The sequence below is a fragment of the Mustelus asterias genome, chromosome 17 (genome assembly GCF_964213995.1).
Source record: "Mustelus asterias chromosome 17, sMusAst1.hap1.1, whole genome shotgun sequence".
Classification (NCBI taxonomy): Eukaryota; Metazoa; Chordata; class Chondrichthyes; order Carcharhiniformes; family Triakidae; genus Mustelus; species Mustelus asterias.
In genome coordinates, this window is record NC_135817.1 from 8,198,052 (window position 1) to 8,216,514 (window position 18,463).

The 18,463-nt window shown below is 43.6% G+C and overlaps 2 protein-coding genes across 3 annotated transcripts in view; both read right to left on the minus strand.

The window, feature by feature from the left end:
- Positions 1-18,463, minus strand: part of gtf2f2a (general transcription factor IIF, polypeptide 2a) — a 315,225-nt gene that overhangs the window by 108,181 nt on the left and 188,581 nt on the right. The gene's annotated exons all lie outside the window — the stretch shown is intronic.
- cog3 (component of oligomeric golgi complex 3) overlaps positions 1-18,463 on the minus strand; it is a 61,744-nt gene that overhangs the window by 4,702 nt on the left and 38,579 nt on the right. For both annotated transcript variants that reach the window (XM_078232251.1, XM_078232252.1), the window contains 6 exons: positions 17,182-17,306; positions 14,759-14,848; positions 13,605-13,725; positions 5,857-5,945; positions 1,810-1,944; positions 319-394 (listed from right to left, as the gene is read on the minus strand). In XM_078232251.1, coding sequence (XP_078088377.1) covers positions 319-394; positions 1,810-1,944; positions 5,857-5,945; positions 13,605-13,725; positions 14,759-14,848; positions 17,182-17,306 — 636 coding nt within the window. The remainder of the gene's footprint in view (positions 1-318; positions 395-1,809; positions 1,945-5,856; positions 5,946-13,604; positions 13,726-14,758; positions 14,849-17,181; positions 17,307-18,463) is intronic.

Below are 18,463 nucleotides of genomic sequence, written 5' to 3' on the forward strand. Positions count from 1 at the left end.
AGATTGAACTAACAGACTGTAGTCACCAGAAAATATGGGTGCTGACAAGAAAGAAAAGTGGGAAATGCCTCTTTCCTCAGAATGGCGACAGAATCCCAGCTCTTCACAGCTGCGTATCTTGCAGTCATGTCAAGTTCCCTTTTGATAAGAGAAGTTACCTCTCAGAACACCATCTTACTATGGGAAAAGTTTGTCTCATCAGGATACTGTAATATTGGTTAAAACATAATTTTTAAAAAACACTGACCAGAAATGAAGACACAATTTGAAACAGAACTGAAGTAAAACATATTTCAAACAGAATAGAATCATACGTACCTGGTTGTGCCCATGGCTGCTGTGCTAGACTATATTTGGGCCCTCCCTGATGACCCATGGTTTTTAATGCCGAAACCTATAAAACAGGAATTTAGTTAATTATTGAAGATTGGAGGAGGATGCTACAAATTTATAGACAGATCTGGATAAATTACTATCCCATTTTTTTAAAAAATACTTCTCAAGAATATAACTGGTGCTGAATTACATCTGTAAACAAGCTGCTTACAAGAATTGAGTATGGTGATGTAGTGGTCACTTTGTTGGACTACTAACCCAGAGATGCAGACTAATAATTTATAGAATCTGAGTTCAAATCCCACCATGGCAGTTTCAGAGTTTGAATTCAGTTATTAAAAAAACTTCTGGAAATAAAAAGTTGCTGTCGGTAAAAAAGGCCGTTAAGTTGTCAGATTTGTTGGAAAAGCCCAGCTGATTTTTAAGGAAGGAGCCCTGTTGTCCTTACATGGATAACTATTATTCAAATACTTACAAAAATTTCAAGTCAATATTTACAAAGAACCAGAGTAATATTTGGGCTGATAAGTGGCAAGTAATATTTGTGCCATGCAAATGTCAGGCAATGACCATCTCCAACAGAATACAGATGTTTCAGGCGGGATAGTGGGGGATGTAAAAGGGGTGGGGAAGTTGCAGTACTGGTTAAGGAGAATATCACAGCTGTACTGCGGGAGCACACCTTTCCTTACCTGATTTGGCCTATGCTATGACCACAGTCCCACACTGTGGTTGATTCAAACACCTGAGCCACTCAGATGTATTGAACTGTTATTGTTGGGCAACTAAGGACAAGGTAGGTCAGGTTCTCTCACATCCTAAAAACGTACAATGGCCATTACACAACATGCCCCAAAAACTGATGTTATTTTGAACTGGAAGGAACAATGCTCCAACATGGAACTAGCTCCAGCCCACAGCTAGAAACAGAACAAAGAAACTAATCTAGTTACCAATCCCATTCAAATAGGCAACAAGTGGGTCTGTAAAGTCTAACATGACATGAGAATTAAATATCAGTGCAGCTACATAGAAGTGGTGGAGGCTACCTCGTTGAATATGCTTAAATCGGTAAGGGAATTAGGGGTTATAGGGATCAGGCGGGTAAGTGGAACTGATCCACTTCAGGTCAGCCATGATCTTATTGAATGGCGGGGCAGGCTCGAGGGGCTAGATGGCCTACTCCTGCTCCTATTTCTTATGTTCTTATGTACGCTCATGTAATGAACAGTAATCCAATATAGGAAAAGATACTTATATAGGTTTGGTACACCACAAACAATTATCCTTATCAGTGACCAAGGCCTTGGCAGAGTGCTAAATTTCAATCTTATTTTCTAACTGGTCAGCCCAATACTGGACATTCGGCTTAATCCCATAGGTGAAAGAATGAAGATCCCAGTCAGCAATACCAGCACACACCGCCCAGCATTACAAATACCAGGTCACAAGAAAAAGCTGCAGCTTCCTTACTTTGGTCATAAACTCTTCCAGGTGCCCCACAAAGAGTTTGGTTTGGTGCTGAATGAACTTTTCACAAGCAGACTTCAAATTACGGTCTACTTCCTTCTTTGAATCTATATAGTGTTCCTTGATCTCTGGAGACCCCTAAACAGAGACAAGAGGAGTTATCCATTTCACACAGCAATGGATAACTATTATTCAAATACTTACATAAATTTCAAGTCAATATTTACAAAGAACCAGAGTTGTATTTGGGCTGATAAGTGGCAAGTAATATTTGTGCCATACAAATGTCAGGCAATGACCATCTCCAACAGAATACAGATGTTTCAGGCGGGATAGTGGGGGATGTAAAAGGGGTGGGGGAGTTGCAGTACTGGTTAAGGAGAATAACACAGCTGTACTGCGGGAGCACACCTCAGAGGGCTCAAATAGCGAGATAATATGGGTAGAGCTCAGGAATAGGAAGGGTGTAGTCACAATGTTGGGGGTTTACTATAGGCCCCCCAACAGCCAGCGGGAGATAGAGGAACAGATATGTAGGCAGATTTTGGCAAAGTGTAAAAGTAACAGGGTTGTTGTGGTGGGAGATTTTAAACTTCCCCTATATTGACTGGGACTCACTTAGTGCTAGAGGCGTGGATGGGGCAGAGTTTGTAAGGAGCACCCAGGAGGGCTTCTTGAAACAGTATGTAGATAGTCCAACTAGGGAAGGGGTCGTACTGGACCTGGGATTGGGGAATGAGCCCAGCCAGGTGGTCGATGTATCAGTAGGGGAGCAGTTCGGGAACAGTGACCACGATTCAGCACGCTTTAAGGTACCGATGGATAAAGATAAGTGTAGTCTTCAAGTTAAGGTGCTAAATTGGGGGAAGGCTAATTACAACAATATTCGGCAGGAACTGAAGAATGTAGATTGGGGGCAGATGTTTGAGGGCAAATCAACATCTGGCATGTGTGAGGCTTTCAAGTGTAAGTCGAAGTCGATAGGGATTTAGGACGAGCACATTCCTGTAAGGATGAAGGATAAGTATGGCAAAGTTTTGGGAACCTTGGATAACGAGAGATATTGTGAACCTAGTCAAAGAGAAAAAGGAAGCATTTGTTAAAGCTGGGAGGCTGGGAACACACGAAGCAAGCGTGGAATACAAGGAAAGTAGAAAGAAACTTAAGCAAGGAGTAAGGAGGGCTAAAAGGGGTCACGAAAAGTCATTGGCCAGCAGGATTAAGGAAAATCCCATGCCTTTTTATACATAAAAAGAGCAAGAGGGTAGCCAGGGAGAGGGTTGGCCCACTCAAGGACAGGGGAGGGAATCTATGCATGGAGCCAGAGGAAACGGGCGAGGTATTAAACGAGTACTTTGTGTGAGTATTCACCAAAGAGAAAGACTAGGTGGATGATGAGTCTGGGAAAGAGTGTGTCATGTTGAGATCAAAAAGGAGGTATTTGGGTCCTTGAGAAACATTAAGGTGGACAAATCCCCAAGGCCTGATGGGATATACCCCAGAATACTGAGAGGCAAGGGAGGAAATTGCTGGGGCCTTGAAATAAATTTTTGTATCCTCACTGGCGACAGGGGAGGTCCCAGAGGATTGGAGAGTAGCCAATGTTGTTCCTTTGTTTAAGAAGGGTAGCAAGAATAATCAAGGCAATTACAGGCCGGTGAGTCTTATGTCAGTGATAGGGAAATTATTGGAGAGGATTCTTCGAGACAGGATTTATTCCCACTTGGAAATAAGTGGACGTATTAGCAAGAGGCAACATGGTTTTGTGAAGGGGAGGTCGTGTCTCACTAACTTGATCGGGTTTTTCAAGGAAGTGACGAAGATGATTGATGAGGGTAGGGCAGTGGATATTGTTACATGGACTTCAGTAAGGCCTTTGACAAGGTCCCTCATGGCAGACTGGTGCAGAAGGTGAAGTCGCATGGGATCAGAGGTGAGCTGGCAAGGTGGATACAGAACTAGCTCGGTCATAGAAGACAGAGGGTAGCAGTGGAAGGGTGCGTTTCTGAAAGGAGGGCTGTGACAAGTGGCGTTCCTCAGGGATCAGTGCTGGGACCTTTGGCGTTTGTAATATATATAAATGATTTGGAAGAAAATGTAATTGGTTTGATTAGTAAGTTTGCGGATGCACAAAGGTTGGTGGATTTGCGGATAGCGATGAGGACCATCAGAGGATACAGCAGGATATTGATCAGTTGGAGACTTGGACGGAGAGATGCCAGATGGAGTTTAATCCGGACAAATGTGAGGTAATGCATTTTGGAAGGTCTAATACAGATAGGAAATATACAGTAAATGGCAGAATCCTCAAGGATGTTGATAGGCAGAGGGATCTGGGTGTACAGATACACAGGTCACTGAAAGTGGCAACGCAGGTGGAGAAGGTAGTCAACAAGGCATACGGCATGCTTGCCTTCATCGGCCGGGCCATTGAGTTTAAAAATTGGCAAGTCCTCAATTCTGGTCACCACACTACCAGAAGGATGTGGAGGCTTTGGAGAGGGTACAGAAAAGATTTACCAGGATGTTGCCTGGTACGGAGGGCATTAGCTATGAGGAGAGGTTGGAGAAACTTGGTTTGTTCTCACTGGAACGACGGAGGTTGATGGGCAACCTGACAGAAGTCTACAGGATTATGAGGGGCATGGACAGAGTGGATAATCAGAAGCTTTTTCCCAGGGTGGAAGAGTCAATTACTAGGGGGCATAGGTTTAAGGTGCAAGAGGCAAGGTTTAAAGATGTACGAGGCAAGCTTTTTACACAGAGGGTGGTGAGTGCCTGGAACTCGCTGCCAGGGGAGGTAGTGGAAGCAGTGACTTTTAAGGGGCGTCTTGACAAATACATGAATAGGATGGGAATGGAGGGATAAGGTCCCCGGAAGGGTTTTAGTTCAGTTGGGCAGCATGGTCGGTCCAGGCTTGGAGGACCGAAGGGCCTGTTCCTGTGCTGTAATTTTCTTTGAAGAGAGAATCTAATCAGCGCCCCTTGACATTCAATGGAATACCATTGCTGAATCCCCCACTATGAACATCCTGGGGTTATCACTGACCAGAAATTGAACTAGACTAGCCATATAAATGCTGTGACTACAAAAACAGGTCAGAAGCTGGGAATTCTGTGGTGAGTAACTCACCTCTTAACTCCCCAAAGACTGTCCACAATTACAACGCATAAGGCAGGGGTGTAATAGAATACTCTTCACTTGCCTGGATGAGTGCAGCTCCAACAACATTCAAAAAGCTCAACACCATCCAGGACAAGCAGTCCACTTGATTGACACTTCATTCACCATTGATGAACAGTGGCAGCCGTGTGTACATCTACAAGATGCACTGCAGGAGCTCACCACGGTTTCTTAGGCAGCACCTTCCAAACCCACAACCACTACTGTCTAGGAAGATGAGGTCAGCAGATAGATGGGAACACCACCAGTTGGAGGTTTCCTCTCCAAGTCACACTCACCATCCTGACTTGGAAATATATCACCGTTCCTTCAATGGATCTGGAACTCCCTCCCCAACAGCACTGTGGGTGTACCTACACCTCATGGGCTGGAGCTGTTCAAGAAGGCAGCTCACTACCATCTTCTCAAGGGCAATTAGGATGGGCAATAAATGCTGGCCTAGCCAGCGACGTTTATATCCTGTAAAATGAATTTTTAAAAAAACACTGCTCGAACTGAGCATTGCAACAATCCATGTGCGCCTGCATAGTTTATCCATCACTGTTACGGTCCATCATATTGTATAGAGATACCAGGCTGGGAACCCAGAAGAACACTTCCCACAATGTGGAACTCATGGTTCCACAGTTCCAGAGATTTTTAATCTACAAGCGAGTCAATGGTTTTGGGGGGCAGGCAGGAAAGTGTAGTTAAGGCCACAATCTTATTGAATGGCTGATCAAGTTCAGCCGGGGGTAGAAGGTCTATTCCTGCTCCCTTTTTCCTGTGTTATGTTGCTGAGTTAAGTATATTCCACAAAAATACACTCGATCCTCCCCGCTTTCACGGACAGCTCCCAAGAAGATTGAACATACTCGGAGCCGTACCTCAAGCAGGAATTCAAGGATGGAATTGTTGCTGCTGAGCCGAAAGAGCCTGGGGACAGATCTAGGGTTCAGCATTTTAAATGCTGCTTCTGTAATAGAAAAAATTCAAATGTCAAACATCATATCAACTAAAGTAGTCAAACAGAACAACAATCACATGGAACTTGGTCTAAAAGGGGATGCATTATATCTAAATGACCAGAAGTGAATGTAAATTTATTCTCTGCTGGAGCTTATTCCTCACAGATATTTACAATGTTTTGCTTCCAAAGCATATCGTCAGCAGACAGCCCACCGTTTCTCACCCATTCACTCTAACGGGTGGTAAAAATCACTCATTGCATACCTGCCATTTCTCAAGCAGAGTCTGTGTGAGGTGCAGTCAATCAGACATTGGAAGCTTTAAACAGCGTTATCAGGATTACACTACAGGTAGATCAACAACAATCAAGCTGCAGCAATACAACATGGTCTATGTAACCCCAGCGCCCCCATGAATTCAGGGCAGGCCTAGGGTCACCTGGGAAACAAAAAGAAAAGGCACCCCAAAACTGTGCTGACAACAGAAACCACGAGAGTACACAGCAACCAAAAGAGAAAACACTGGAAAATCTCAGCAGCTCTGGCAGCATCTGTAAGGAGACAAAAGAGCTGACGTTGAGTCCAGAGGCTCCAGAGGAGCTCTGACAAGAGGGTCATCTAGACTCGAAACGTCAGCTCTTTTCTCTCCTTACAGATGCTGCCAGACCTGCTGAGATTCTCCAGCATTTTCTCTTTTGGTTTCAGATTCCAGCATTCGCAGTAATTTGCTTTTATCCAGAGTACACAGCAAACTGTTCAACATCTGTAAAGAAAAAAGACAACATAACATTTGGGGTGCAAGCAGAAAAAAACTGAAAATATTACAGTCCTGGTGAGAGGAGGAAGAAGGGGGTCCAATAGGTATCTGTTTTTATATTAAAATGTATTATATGTTTAATATTATATATATTAAAATTATATATGTTGACTTCTTTCTTATTGGGACATGTGTTGTCTTGCCCGCTCTCATTCCCCCTCATCCTGCAAAGGCCTTGGTGTCTTTCGCCCCAGACATGAATCGGCTCCTTCTCCTTAGACTTGCTGAGCACCCTCCTGTCTATTTGCAGCACTTTCTGCTGCTGCTGTAACCAGCTGGGGTCCCATTTTAAATTATAGCTGCCATCTTATGGGAAGGCTGACTTGGATTTTGCAGGATTATGAAGTAAATGCATTTGGCAAAGAATACAGAACAATTTAGATTAAAACAAACACCAAAATCTGGTGGCGGTGTGTTACAATTCACTCGGGGAGTCCAGAGTTGCTATGCCAACATGCATTTTTCCATGCAAATTGTAGTCTGAAGCCAGATATGGGTAATCAAAGTAGAGGATTCTTTCCATCATATAACTACCCAGGAATCTCTCACGTTCCCAGTGACGTGTGTTGAAAGGGTCTACATGTTGACAATCAACCTGTTTGGTCACGTTACGGAGGTGTTTCTTTGGCCATCAAGTCCTGAGGTGGGACTTGGACTCTGAGCTTTGGTCTCAGAGGCAGGTGCAAAACGCACTGTGTCACAAGACCTCCCTACATCAATATTAATGTGAAGGCCATTCAATTGCCTGATCAACAAAGCTACCACGGTCAATGTACAGGGAAATTACACAGAAACAGGCCATTCAGCCCAACTGCTCCATGCTGGTGCACATGTTTCACATGAGTCCCTTCGGATTTTATGAGGAAATCTTCAATTCCTTTCTCGTGGTTATTCAGCCACCCATTAAATTCATCGAGCTGTACACCTCAACTAACCTTTAAGTTAGTGACTTCCACCTTCTCATCACTGAGTAAAAAGTTTTATGCTAAATTCCTTATGGGATTTATTAATGACCTTTTATATTAATAGTCCCAAGTTTGAATCTCCCCTCAAGTGAAAACATCTTCTCTATGTCTATCGCACCAAATCACTAAAGTTCTTTATCGATTCACCCCTCAAGCCTTTTTTGTTATGGAGTAAAGGGCTCCAGCCTGTTCAATCTTTCCTGATGGTCATAAGCTCTCAACTGCGGTATCATCCTTGTAAATCTTTACTTTTTCACCTTCCTCTAGGTGGTTTTTAGAATTTGGCGACGAACTCTACATGCAGTCCTCCTAGGAAGGGAAGTCACATGAAACAAAGTTCACAGGGGAAGGGCAGCAGAGGGTGTAGGTAGAAAATCCATCAATTTTCTGGATCGAACAGTACTGCTGCAGCTTGCACATGAGTTTTCAATTGTAAGAGAGAAATTTTCCATTTTGTTCCCGTTTAAAAAAAGTAGAACTAGCTGGGGAAAGTACTCATGTTTGAACGCAGACTGGAAGACAAAGCATTTTGGTATATTCAGATTATATCAGGTACACGCCAAAACATATCTTTGAGTGATTCACATGGGCTAAACTTCACAGAGAAAGCTTTAACAGTACATTTTTAAGTGTATTTACACAGTTCCTGAGAAAACAAATCCAATCTAAACTGGGAGTCAGAGGCCCAGCTGACATCAGGTTTCCTGGACAGGGAATCTTGCTCCACTTCATTCTGGATTTCAGTTCACATCTTGGCACTGAAACAGCTTTGACCCAACACTAAACGTTCAGGTGGAAATGTGCCCTTAAAAAAGATCTCAACACAAGAACAAGGAGATGCATCATGAAGGCAAGGCATTTTGAAACATGTGTAATGCTTCAATAACAAGTCAATGATGTGACCTGACCCTTGTCCATCATACAGACTTGCCAACCTGCACTCAACTGCTGCAAAGCTGCAAAGGAAAATCTGCACCCTTAAGAATAGATTTGCAGATTAAAATACTGAGGAAAACCCCACAAAGTCCATCTATTAAATATCCTCTCTCAATTTAAACCCACTCCCACTGATCTGTACTTAATGTTAGTCTGTCTGCTAGCCAAGTGGCTCCAATAGACAATTAGCCCAGATTGTTTCCAAACATTAAACCTATCCTTAAAATTTAACAAGAGGTAAACTTCTGAAAGGGTGGGCTCATCTCACTAGACCCCCTTCATCGCTCTGAGTTCTGAAAGCTCAATGGTGATCAAACCTCAATCAATGGATAGCACTCTGGACGATTATGGATCCAGTAATTCAAGCATATAATCTCCGCTGATACTTCTGTGCAGTATCGAGGGAGTGCTGCACTGTTGCAGATGCATTTTCTGATACAACATTAAACTGAAGCCCTGTCTATCTTCTCAGTTGGGGCAACCAATGCCATTATTCAAAGAGGGAGGGGAGTTTTCCCCCCAGTGTCCCAGCCAACAATCAACACTCAAAACAAAATGTGACTCATCACATTGCAGTCTGTCAAATCTGGTTGTCATGTTTTTCTACATTACAAAAGTATGCTTTAATGAGCTTTGAAATGTCCTACAATCTTGTTACAGAAGTGCAAAGGTTGGAGCCAACAAGGCACAGCAAAAGCAATCTTTGAAACCTCTCATACTGATTTCTGCCAGAGAACAGCAGCAACCCCTTACAGATAAGAAAGTGTTTCCTCATGTTTGGAATTGAAAAGATATTAAACTTGCTTTCATCACCTGGAACCATCAACAGTTTCACATCATCAAGAATTTAAAACTTAACTCCATGAACCCACAAATTTTAATAGTTCTGTCAGAAGTACTGAAAGATAGCAAGTAGCACAGAATAAGTTTTTGATCGCTGCTTATGCACTCATGTCATCAATGATCCATCAGCTTTTAAATACTGGGTATTTCTGAGCCTGAAGGACAGTTATTGTCCCAGGGATTAAATTCTCCTGAGAAAGCTCAATGATTTTTAAAAACTGAAGTCCAGACAAAAAGCAGTAAAGATCCTGGAGTCTCGAGGCTCCTGTGGAATGATTGTTCGGCTAAGGGGATTGGGTGATTAACACAATATTTTCAATGGAACAGGAGGAGGAGAGCAGGAATAATAGCAGTATTGATAAAATAGAGGAAGACAAGATGATCCTGAGGAGGGAGACACGCAAGAGAAAGTACAGACAATGACTCTGAAACAATGAGATGAGAACAGGATTACATAGACAAGGATTTTATTTCTTGCAACCTGTCCAGACGTGCAAAATGCTGTTACAGTAATCCAGCTTGACAGACAGAAGTCAAACGTTGGACAGTCATAGAGTCATACAGTATAGAAGAGGTCCTTCAGCCCATCGAGTTGAGTCAAGATTTGAGCTTTCGACAAAGGTAACAGCTGCCGAGGGAAAGAAGTGTTTTCACAAAAAACAATAAATGAAGGCTTGTGAAGACACTTCCAGCATCAGTAACAAGAATATCAATGCATCAAGTAGGACTAAGGGTTCACCGATTTAAAGGCAAGAAGTGAAAGCCATTGCCAAAATATGGAGAAATTGTCTAGTATTAAAACGAACAAGCCATTGAAAGAAGTGGAAGTGATCAGGATGCAGTTGTTGTGAGGGGAGTGAAAGGTGCGTGTGATGAGCCTTTGTGGTCCTGAAGGAGCTGATCACAGCAATGTGGGATCGTCAGAAGAGTGGACATTGCTTCAGCTGGGAGCTCACAGTAATGGGCGTAGAACTGAGTGGTTTCAGATCTTGGCATGGGTTTTCTCACACCCACAGCCACAACAGATGATTCGCCCAACTAGTCAAGCGCAGTGTCCCAGAGGTGTGAGACAGAGACATTATCAGCAGCCAAACCCCCAGCAAGCGTGGGGCAGACCAAAACTTTGTGGGTGATAGCTGATGTGAGATTAACAGGAGTTTCTGTAACTCTGAGTACACATGGGTTCTTGGTGCAGAGGAGGCCTTTGTGAGCTCAGTATCAGTGGAGAGTCAACAGTAGTTTGATTTGGCAGAAACTGACTTTTATGGTCCCTCTCCTTTAGAGGGAACTCTGACAATCCAATCAGACTTAATATGAATTCTATCAATATTCTGGCCCCCTTCCAAAAGCTTGTAGCTTTGGCCTTGAGATTGAGATAGAGTAAACATGGACATTCAACAATGAAATATTCACAGGGATGTTCTTAACTAAAAATCTTCCTTAAAAAGAGATATTTGCCTCGGCTTCAAGCTTATTTATTGTGTTCTTCAATCTTGTGGGCTCATGGAGTTTTGATTACTTACCGCCAGCAGCTCATTGCCTCACGTGCTGGCTGGCTCACAGTTTTGCCCATGTGCTAACAGCACATAAAACATCAGAGCAAAGCCATGAGTCAGTCAGCATACAATACCAGAAGGACGTATTCCCCTTTCACCTGTGTCTCAACTAGAAACCACACAATGTAAAACAAGGAGCTTATCAATGTTCAAGTGCAATGCAGAAAGTGGTTACTGCTTCTGGAACGTACAGCACAACAGACATTGTTATCCACTGCAAAGGCTAACACACAGTTAGTAGAGAGCTGAGGGGAAATAGATCATACACAAAACAGGGTTAATATTCTTGCAAGGCTACAGTCGACAGCATAGCTTCACTCGACATGCAATTGCAGGTTAGAAGATTATGTGACTACTTTCAAAAGTAGCTTTGTCCATTTATAAATATACCAGCCTAGTAGAACCACTGCATTTATAGTCTAGTTCAGTTTTACCATCAGGTAGGATGGAGCCATCGTCAAAATGGCAGCCAAACAGCACAAGGAGTGTGTGGCAACCCAGGCACCCCACCCACCCGCTCCTCCAACCACCTGTGACAGAGACCGTAAGGCGCGCATTGGACTCCTCACTCACCCGAGAACACATTTGTAGTGTTCCCTTGATTCCGAGGGACTGCCTAAGAAGACAACTGAACTGGCTTTAGGATTGCTTCAGCAGCATTGCAAATCCTCCATATCTTTGGTGGAAAGCTTGCCCAGAACAAAATTAAACAAATGATCTAAATTGCACATCTGCCCCAGTTGCTGCTCCCAAACATGTCATCTACTCCAGCTTTGGGTGTGTTTAAGATAAACGTTATTGCACTGTTAAGGACTCCAAAATTCACCCCACTTGCTGTGCAGATGTCAGAGGTTCGGGTGGACTAGGAAGGGTTTGGTCAGGTTGGGTGAACCATATCATCTTTGTTTTTAAACGTGGTATGGGACCATTTCCGAGTCCTAATCGTGAAGGTTTCGGAGGCCTGCCCACTTGCACTATCTAAGCAGAGGCGACCAATAAACAGCAGGCATGGCAGGCAGGAGGGTCGATCAGAGTGCCTGAGGCAGTGGACACCTGGCAGCCCCACCGGGGCAGCTGGACATTGCCAATACAGATGGGCCACCACATTAAGTGAACTGTGAGGAATCCATCTGTCAGATGGACTGCAGCCACAGATATAGTCTTCTCATCTCTGAGGCTTGGAGTTGGGGGATGATGGGGATTAGGCCTAGCGCTGGGAGGCCACCTCCTGGCACCAGCAGTGCTTCACTCGCCCCAGCATTGAGCCTGTCCCCTGTTGTCAGGAAGATCTCAGCAACGTGGCCGATTTGACCACAGGTAGGCACTTATTTGCTTATACTTAGCTACCTGCTAATGTGAGTCAGACTCTGCTCCTAGCAAGATTGCTGAGAGACAGGAAAACATTATTTCATAAATTCCCTATCCTCTTGCCTCCAAAGCTGCCTCTGCCTGGGTGATTAATGTTTCGGGCACTGAGAGCAAGACGCTTCCTTGGTTGGATGTTGAATTCAAAGCTGGGGTTCTGCTGAGTTCTGCCTGTCAGTGCTTCATGTACTCGAACACTGCAACGTTCGAACCAGTGACCTCTGTCAATGAATCACCCACTGGAACACTGCAATGTTCTAACCAGTGACCCCTGTCAATGTATCACGCACTGGAACACTGCAACATTCGAACCAGTGACCCGTGTCAATGTATCACGCACTGGAACCCTGCAACATTCAAACCAGTGACCCGTGTCAATGTATCACGCACTGGAACACTGCAGCGTTCTAACCAGTGACCCCTGTCAATGCTTCATTCACTGGAATACTTCACTATTCTTTGCCAGTCTTATACATTTCCACTATAATTTCACCTTGACATGGAGGAACAAAGCTTCTCTCTTTGTTTTTAGTTGATATTTTGCAAGGTCTTACTGATGATAACACTGCACAAGGATACTCCATCAGAATGAATGGGAGAGCCAAGCAAGCAAGGCCCACAGAGTGCAAGAAATTCAAGCATTGCAAAGCAGTGTCCATGTTCAGCTTTTAAATGAATGGCTTTGTCACCCCCTAATGGCACATCTACACTACAGCAACATATGAAAAGTATTTGAAGCGATAGACATTCTCTCTCTAAATAACTACAGTAGCGGACAGTCGGTTATAAGTAACCCATGCTCTCAGATCAATATTGTGGAGATGCAGGGCTATTTGGAACAATTACTGTTACTTACAACAGCAGTAGGTATAATTCAGAGACTTAACTTCTTCTCAACTCAAGTTTATTTTTAAATTAAAGATCAGTCTCTGGCAGCCGTCCACATAACACAAGAGTTAGTACATTTAGAAGGGAGTTAATCAGCTCATTCAGGGCTGTCCTAAGACTGCATTAAAGATGTACGGAGTAACACAGCATACAGAAGTAGTTAGTGAAAGAAATGACAGGAGCTAAAAGCATGCAAATCATTGCAAGTGAACATAGAGTAAATGTGGAGCTGGGCTGAACTGTTAAAGATGGGTAGGATTCAGCTACCCAGCTCTACCAGCGAGCACCAAGCAGTACCTCTAGTCTTTTTAAGGTCCAGGGAAATTTCCTTAATGGCAAAGTCAGTGTGGAAAGGAGCAATCTGTTCCCGAAGGATCAAGAGGTGCTTAATAAGGAAGAGCTGTCCATCCGTCTGAGTCTGAAACAAAAATACAGAGAAGGAATCAATGCTTTTCTCCACAACTCCTCCAGAAAAACTGACCAACTCATTTGTGCTTTTTCTGCATCTTCTATAACTAAAGCAGATCTTACAATTGAAAATGTCACTGGCTTTTATGAAAATATTTTTCCGATTTGCCACAGATTACCCATCAATCAGACTTTGACATTGGGAAGGTGCAGACCAATAAAGAAACACATAAATATTTTAAAAACACACACAGTTGAAGAATTATAGAATCCCCACAGTGCAGTAGGAGGCCATTCAGCCAATCGAATCTGCATCAACTCTCCAAAAGAGCATCCAGGCCCAACCTCCTAACCTATCCCCGCAACCCCCCCGCTTTTACCATGTCTAATCCATATAACCTACCTATCTTTGGACATAAAGGGGCAATTTAGCATGGCCAATGCACCTAATCTACACACCTTTGGAGGAAACCCACACAGACACCGGGAGAGTGCGCAAACTCCACAGAGTCATCCGAGGCCGGAATCAAACCCAGGTCCCTGGCACTGTTAGGCAGCAGTGCTAACCGCTCTGCCACCCCACTTGGGTGGTTGTAAAATACTTTCGAGACGATGAAAGGCACTATTTTAAATTCCCATCCTTTTTTAAAAAAATAATGGTTTTTCTGAAATTTATCATTAATAATTAAAATGACAATCCAGATCACGGCTAAAACAAAGAAAGATCAAGTATGTCTTCATCTTCCCTCGCAGTGGCCCTGTGTAGTTGTTCAGAACTGGCTAGTGTTAGCTTGGATGGTGAGAGAGATGCCATTAATTGGCTTCAGTGTCCTTGTGTGGGAGGGAAGTGTTGCCAGTTGCTGACCACTGACCATTCGGCAGCTTGCAGTGCTGGAGCTCGTGGTCAAACAGCCACAATAATTGATACACAAGCAAGGGGCCAGTCTTCAGGGGATGGGCTGAGCGAGAAATGTTAACAAGTGGAGGAGTGAGGAAAACAGAACGTAATATAAACAGCGAACAATTCCGAGGTTTCCACCAACCTTGTTTTTAATGATCAAATCGGCAGCCCCAAGCAATGAGTGGATACAAGCGGACAGGGCTTCCTGCGATAGGCCCTGAAAGACTGCTCGCTGGGGAAAGCACAGCAGAGTTATATCACACACAGTTCACCTTCAGCACTAACACACACACACTGACAAGATCATTGAGGAAGATGGCCCTTTGTCTTTCAGGAACCACACCAGGTTGGACTTTTGACATTTTTTTAAAAAACCTGTTTTGGGAAAAGGCCTGAACTTCAACTATTCACCCAATTTGGTACCTGAAAGATTTAAAATTGTAAAATAATCGAGGTTCAGTGTTATTTTGAAATTTGACCGTAGGCCACCTCTCACCATTTGGAGGTACATTGCTCGACAGGCTGGTGCTGAGATGCAATCTTTCAGCTCAAAGGATCAGCTTTTCAAATACTTCCCACCCAAGCCAGACCTGGACATGTGGCTGAGCCTATCTCAGTGATGGTTGGACCTCCACAACCCAAAGGCAGCACAGAGGCACAGTTTGTGCCCCATTCTACTTACTTTTCTGAGGCCTGGGTGCAGACTGCAAATATCAAATATAATCAGGGATTAGAGAACAAATCTCCCAAGTTGTAGTTTCCCGAAATAGTCTGTAAACAGATGGTGCTGTCCAGCGCACAGGATGGAGCACAGGGAAGTGGAGTAACCATAACCCATGCAAACTCCAACTGCACACCAGCAGCTTTTCATTTATAGGAAGGTGCTGCCTGGATTCCCAGAGGAACATCCTGGGGTAAGGAAAGGTGTGGCTTGTGGCCGATGACTATACACTAAGGCAAGCTGCGTCCACCCATTGGCAGCAGCTGCTGGCAGAGCAAATTGCGGCGGTGGGAGCTGTGTAATCTGAGAAGACCGGAATTCTTTCGCTCCATTATCGGTGACCCTGCCTTCAGCTGCCTGGGCTCCTTGTTCCGGAATTCCGTCCCTAAATCCTCTCTGTCACTCTTCCCTCCTTTCAGATGCTCCTTTCAAACTTAACTCTTTAAAAAAGCTTTTGATCGCTAATTCTAATATCACAAATTCTGTTTGATAATGCCCCTGTGAAGCGTCTTGGGATGTTTTACTATGTTAAAGGTGCTTTTAAATGCAAGCTGTGCTAAGGGAGGGACTGAAACAAATGCTAGGGGCAGTGTGTGCGGTTTTTAAATGGGGTGATGATGCCTTTAAAAAAATGTATTTATACCATGTTTCTTGTGAAGGGGATGTTTAAAAGTCAGCTCTGTTTATACGGTGCCAGTTTGTTTGCTCCAGGCAGCCCCACATACTGAGAATGCAGGAGAATAATTGATCCTAGATAGTGAGGTGTTTGTTTTAATTTGAACTAATGTATTTTTTCTTTATTTTTGTTTTTTTCCCTGGAGTTTCAGAGTAGGGTTTGATTATGTTGATTGACACGAGACAGAGTCATGGGCAGAGGTAAGCTTACAGAGAAATGCAAGCAGTTTCTGCTTGTGTCTGCAAGGAGTGCCTTTCTCTCTCTCGGCCAGTGTTTGGGACCTGCTGGGAGAAATAGGTCTCTCTCCAGAGGTGTTCTGAAGATTTGAGGACAGGCAGCAACATGCAAGTCTGTGCTGTCTGCTAACTGATTTTTGGAGAGGAGTTTAAGTCTGTGAGGAATATTGCTTAAATTGGAACTAACAGAGATAGGTTAGCAGTTAAGACACGTTTAAGTATTTCATTCGGTAAAAGTTAAGCTAAGTAATTTTATTACATTTAAACTTTAATTAAAGTTTGTTTTGATAAAAGCTTTCAAGTCGACCAATACAATTATACCTGGAGTAAAATACCTAATCCTCACACTAATGCCAAAATAAAAAAAGTCAGGGTCTAATCTAATTTCATAATATACCTTGGGGTTTCTGATCTAATCCCTAATAATGGAGATTCTAGGCTGGGTTTAAAAAACTGTGCATCTTTCCATGGCTTATTTCTGATCTGAGGGTATGAATGGTGAATATGCTCTCCTGCAAGTTGGACACTTGGCGTAGAGAACAAGGTACACATTACACAGAATTGATAGGATAGAGCAGGTCATTCTGCCCAACCGGTTTATGCAGACGTTTATGCTCCACGTGAGCTTCCTCATGTCCAACTTCATCCCACACTCTTAGCACCACCGTCTGCAGCACATCTGCCAGGCAGTGCAGCTGAGGATAAGAGCTCACTGTTGAGAGAACTTGGTATGGAGTACTAGTTCAATATTAGATCTTCAAAGCAGCTGGATAACAAGTAAAAACATCCTCCCCCCCCATCTCCCAATATACATTCTTATTAGAAGATGCAAGCTGGTTGAAATGAGCAAATATATGAGGTGGAGGGGAAGAGAGAGAGAAGAATTTGTTCAGGCAACAGTAGTAACAAACAGTTTTTATTCTGAAACTTACATCTATGCATCGGTAAAGTTTTGAGAGACAGACCAGAGTTCTGCGCACTGTCGGGTACCACATGCCATGCAAATCTGCCGGGGAAATTGTCGACTGAGGCCGAGGATTCAGAACTTCTGCGTTCCCTGTAGAGATAAATGAATTTAATAAATGGAATCAAACAGAGTGGAATATCAAGGAGGCAATTGTGACCCTACCACCCAGCAGACTCTATGATAGTTACAAGGCCGAGTTATTTACCCTCCTGAACAAATGCTAAAGATATTCGCCGAAAGCTAACAGGGTCCTTCTTCAATATGAATGCAGGCCCCAGTGACACTATCAAAGCCAGACTGCAGTTTGAACTCAGGCCTGAGTTGGTGAGTTGTTATGACTTTCCTGTCAAACCAATCCAGATGAAGATCAGCCTTAGAAGGTGAAAAATACAAGTGGTGTTCCTCCCTTTTTGGGGACTAGAAGGAGAAAATGTATTCTCCCGGGTCCAACAGTGAATGCTTCCCGGGTCCAGATTCCTCTCCCATCCAAAACATAAAACCTCACAACACACTCCTGGATCCCGACCCCACCATTTACCTTGTGTCAGTAACTGGTTTCCCAACCACCGAATTGGCTGCTGCATTGAGCTGATTTCCTTCCCATTCCACGTGGGAGGAGGACCTCTGTTATGTTAACAAGGTCTAGGAGTCAAAATAGCTCAGGCCTGATTTCTGTGATGGTTGATGAGTTTCAAGCTCACCTCACCATCCACCTACCCAAAACTCCCACTCAGTTAAAATCAAGGCTGGCAACACATCAATAAACAGATCTAAAAACTAGAACACATCACAAAGCAGAAAAGAAAGAACATGGATTCATAGCGTCTTTCTCATGGCCTCAGGGTGTCCCAAAGTGTGTTAAAACTGATGTACTTTTGGAGTATAGGCCCTGCTGCAAAGTAGGAAAGGTGCAGCCAAGTTGCACACAGAAAACTCCCCCATACATCAGTGTGATAAATGACTAAATCGCTAGTATAACAGATGTTGGATGAGGACTGAATGTTGGCCTGGACACCCAAGAGGATTATCCTACTCTTCCTCAGAATGTGCCAGAGGATCTTTATGTCCACTTGAAGGAGGCGGTGGGGGCCTTGGTTTATTGTCTCACCTGAAAGACAGCTCTTCAGACAGTGCAGCATTCCCTCAGTGCTGCACAAACCAGTCACTGTGCACCTTAACAAAACATGAGCTGATCAAAGTGTTGGCAAAGATTGGTGAAAGGTAACTAACGTTTGACTCATTCATTC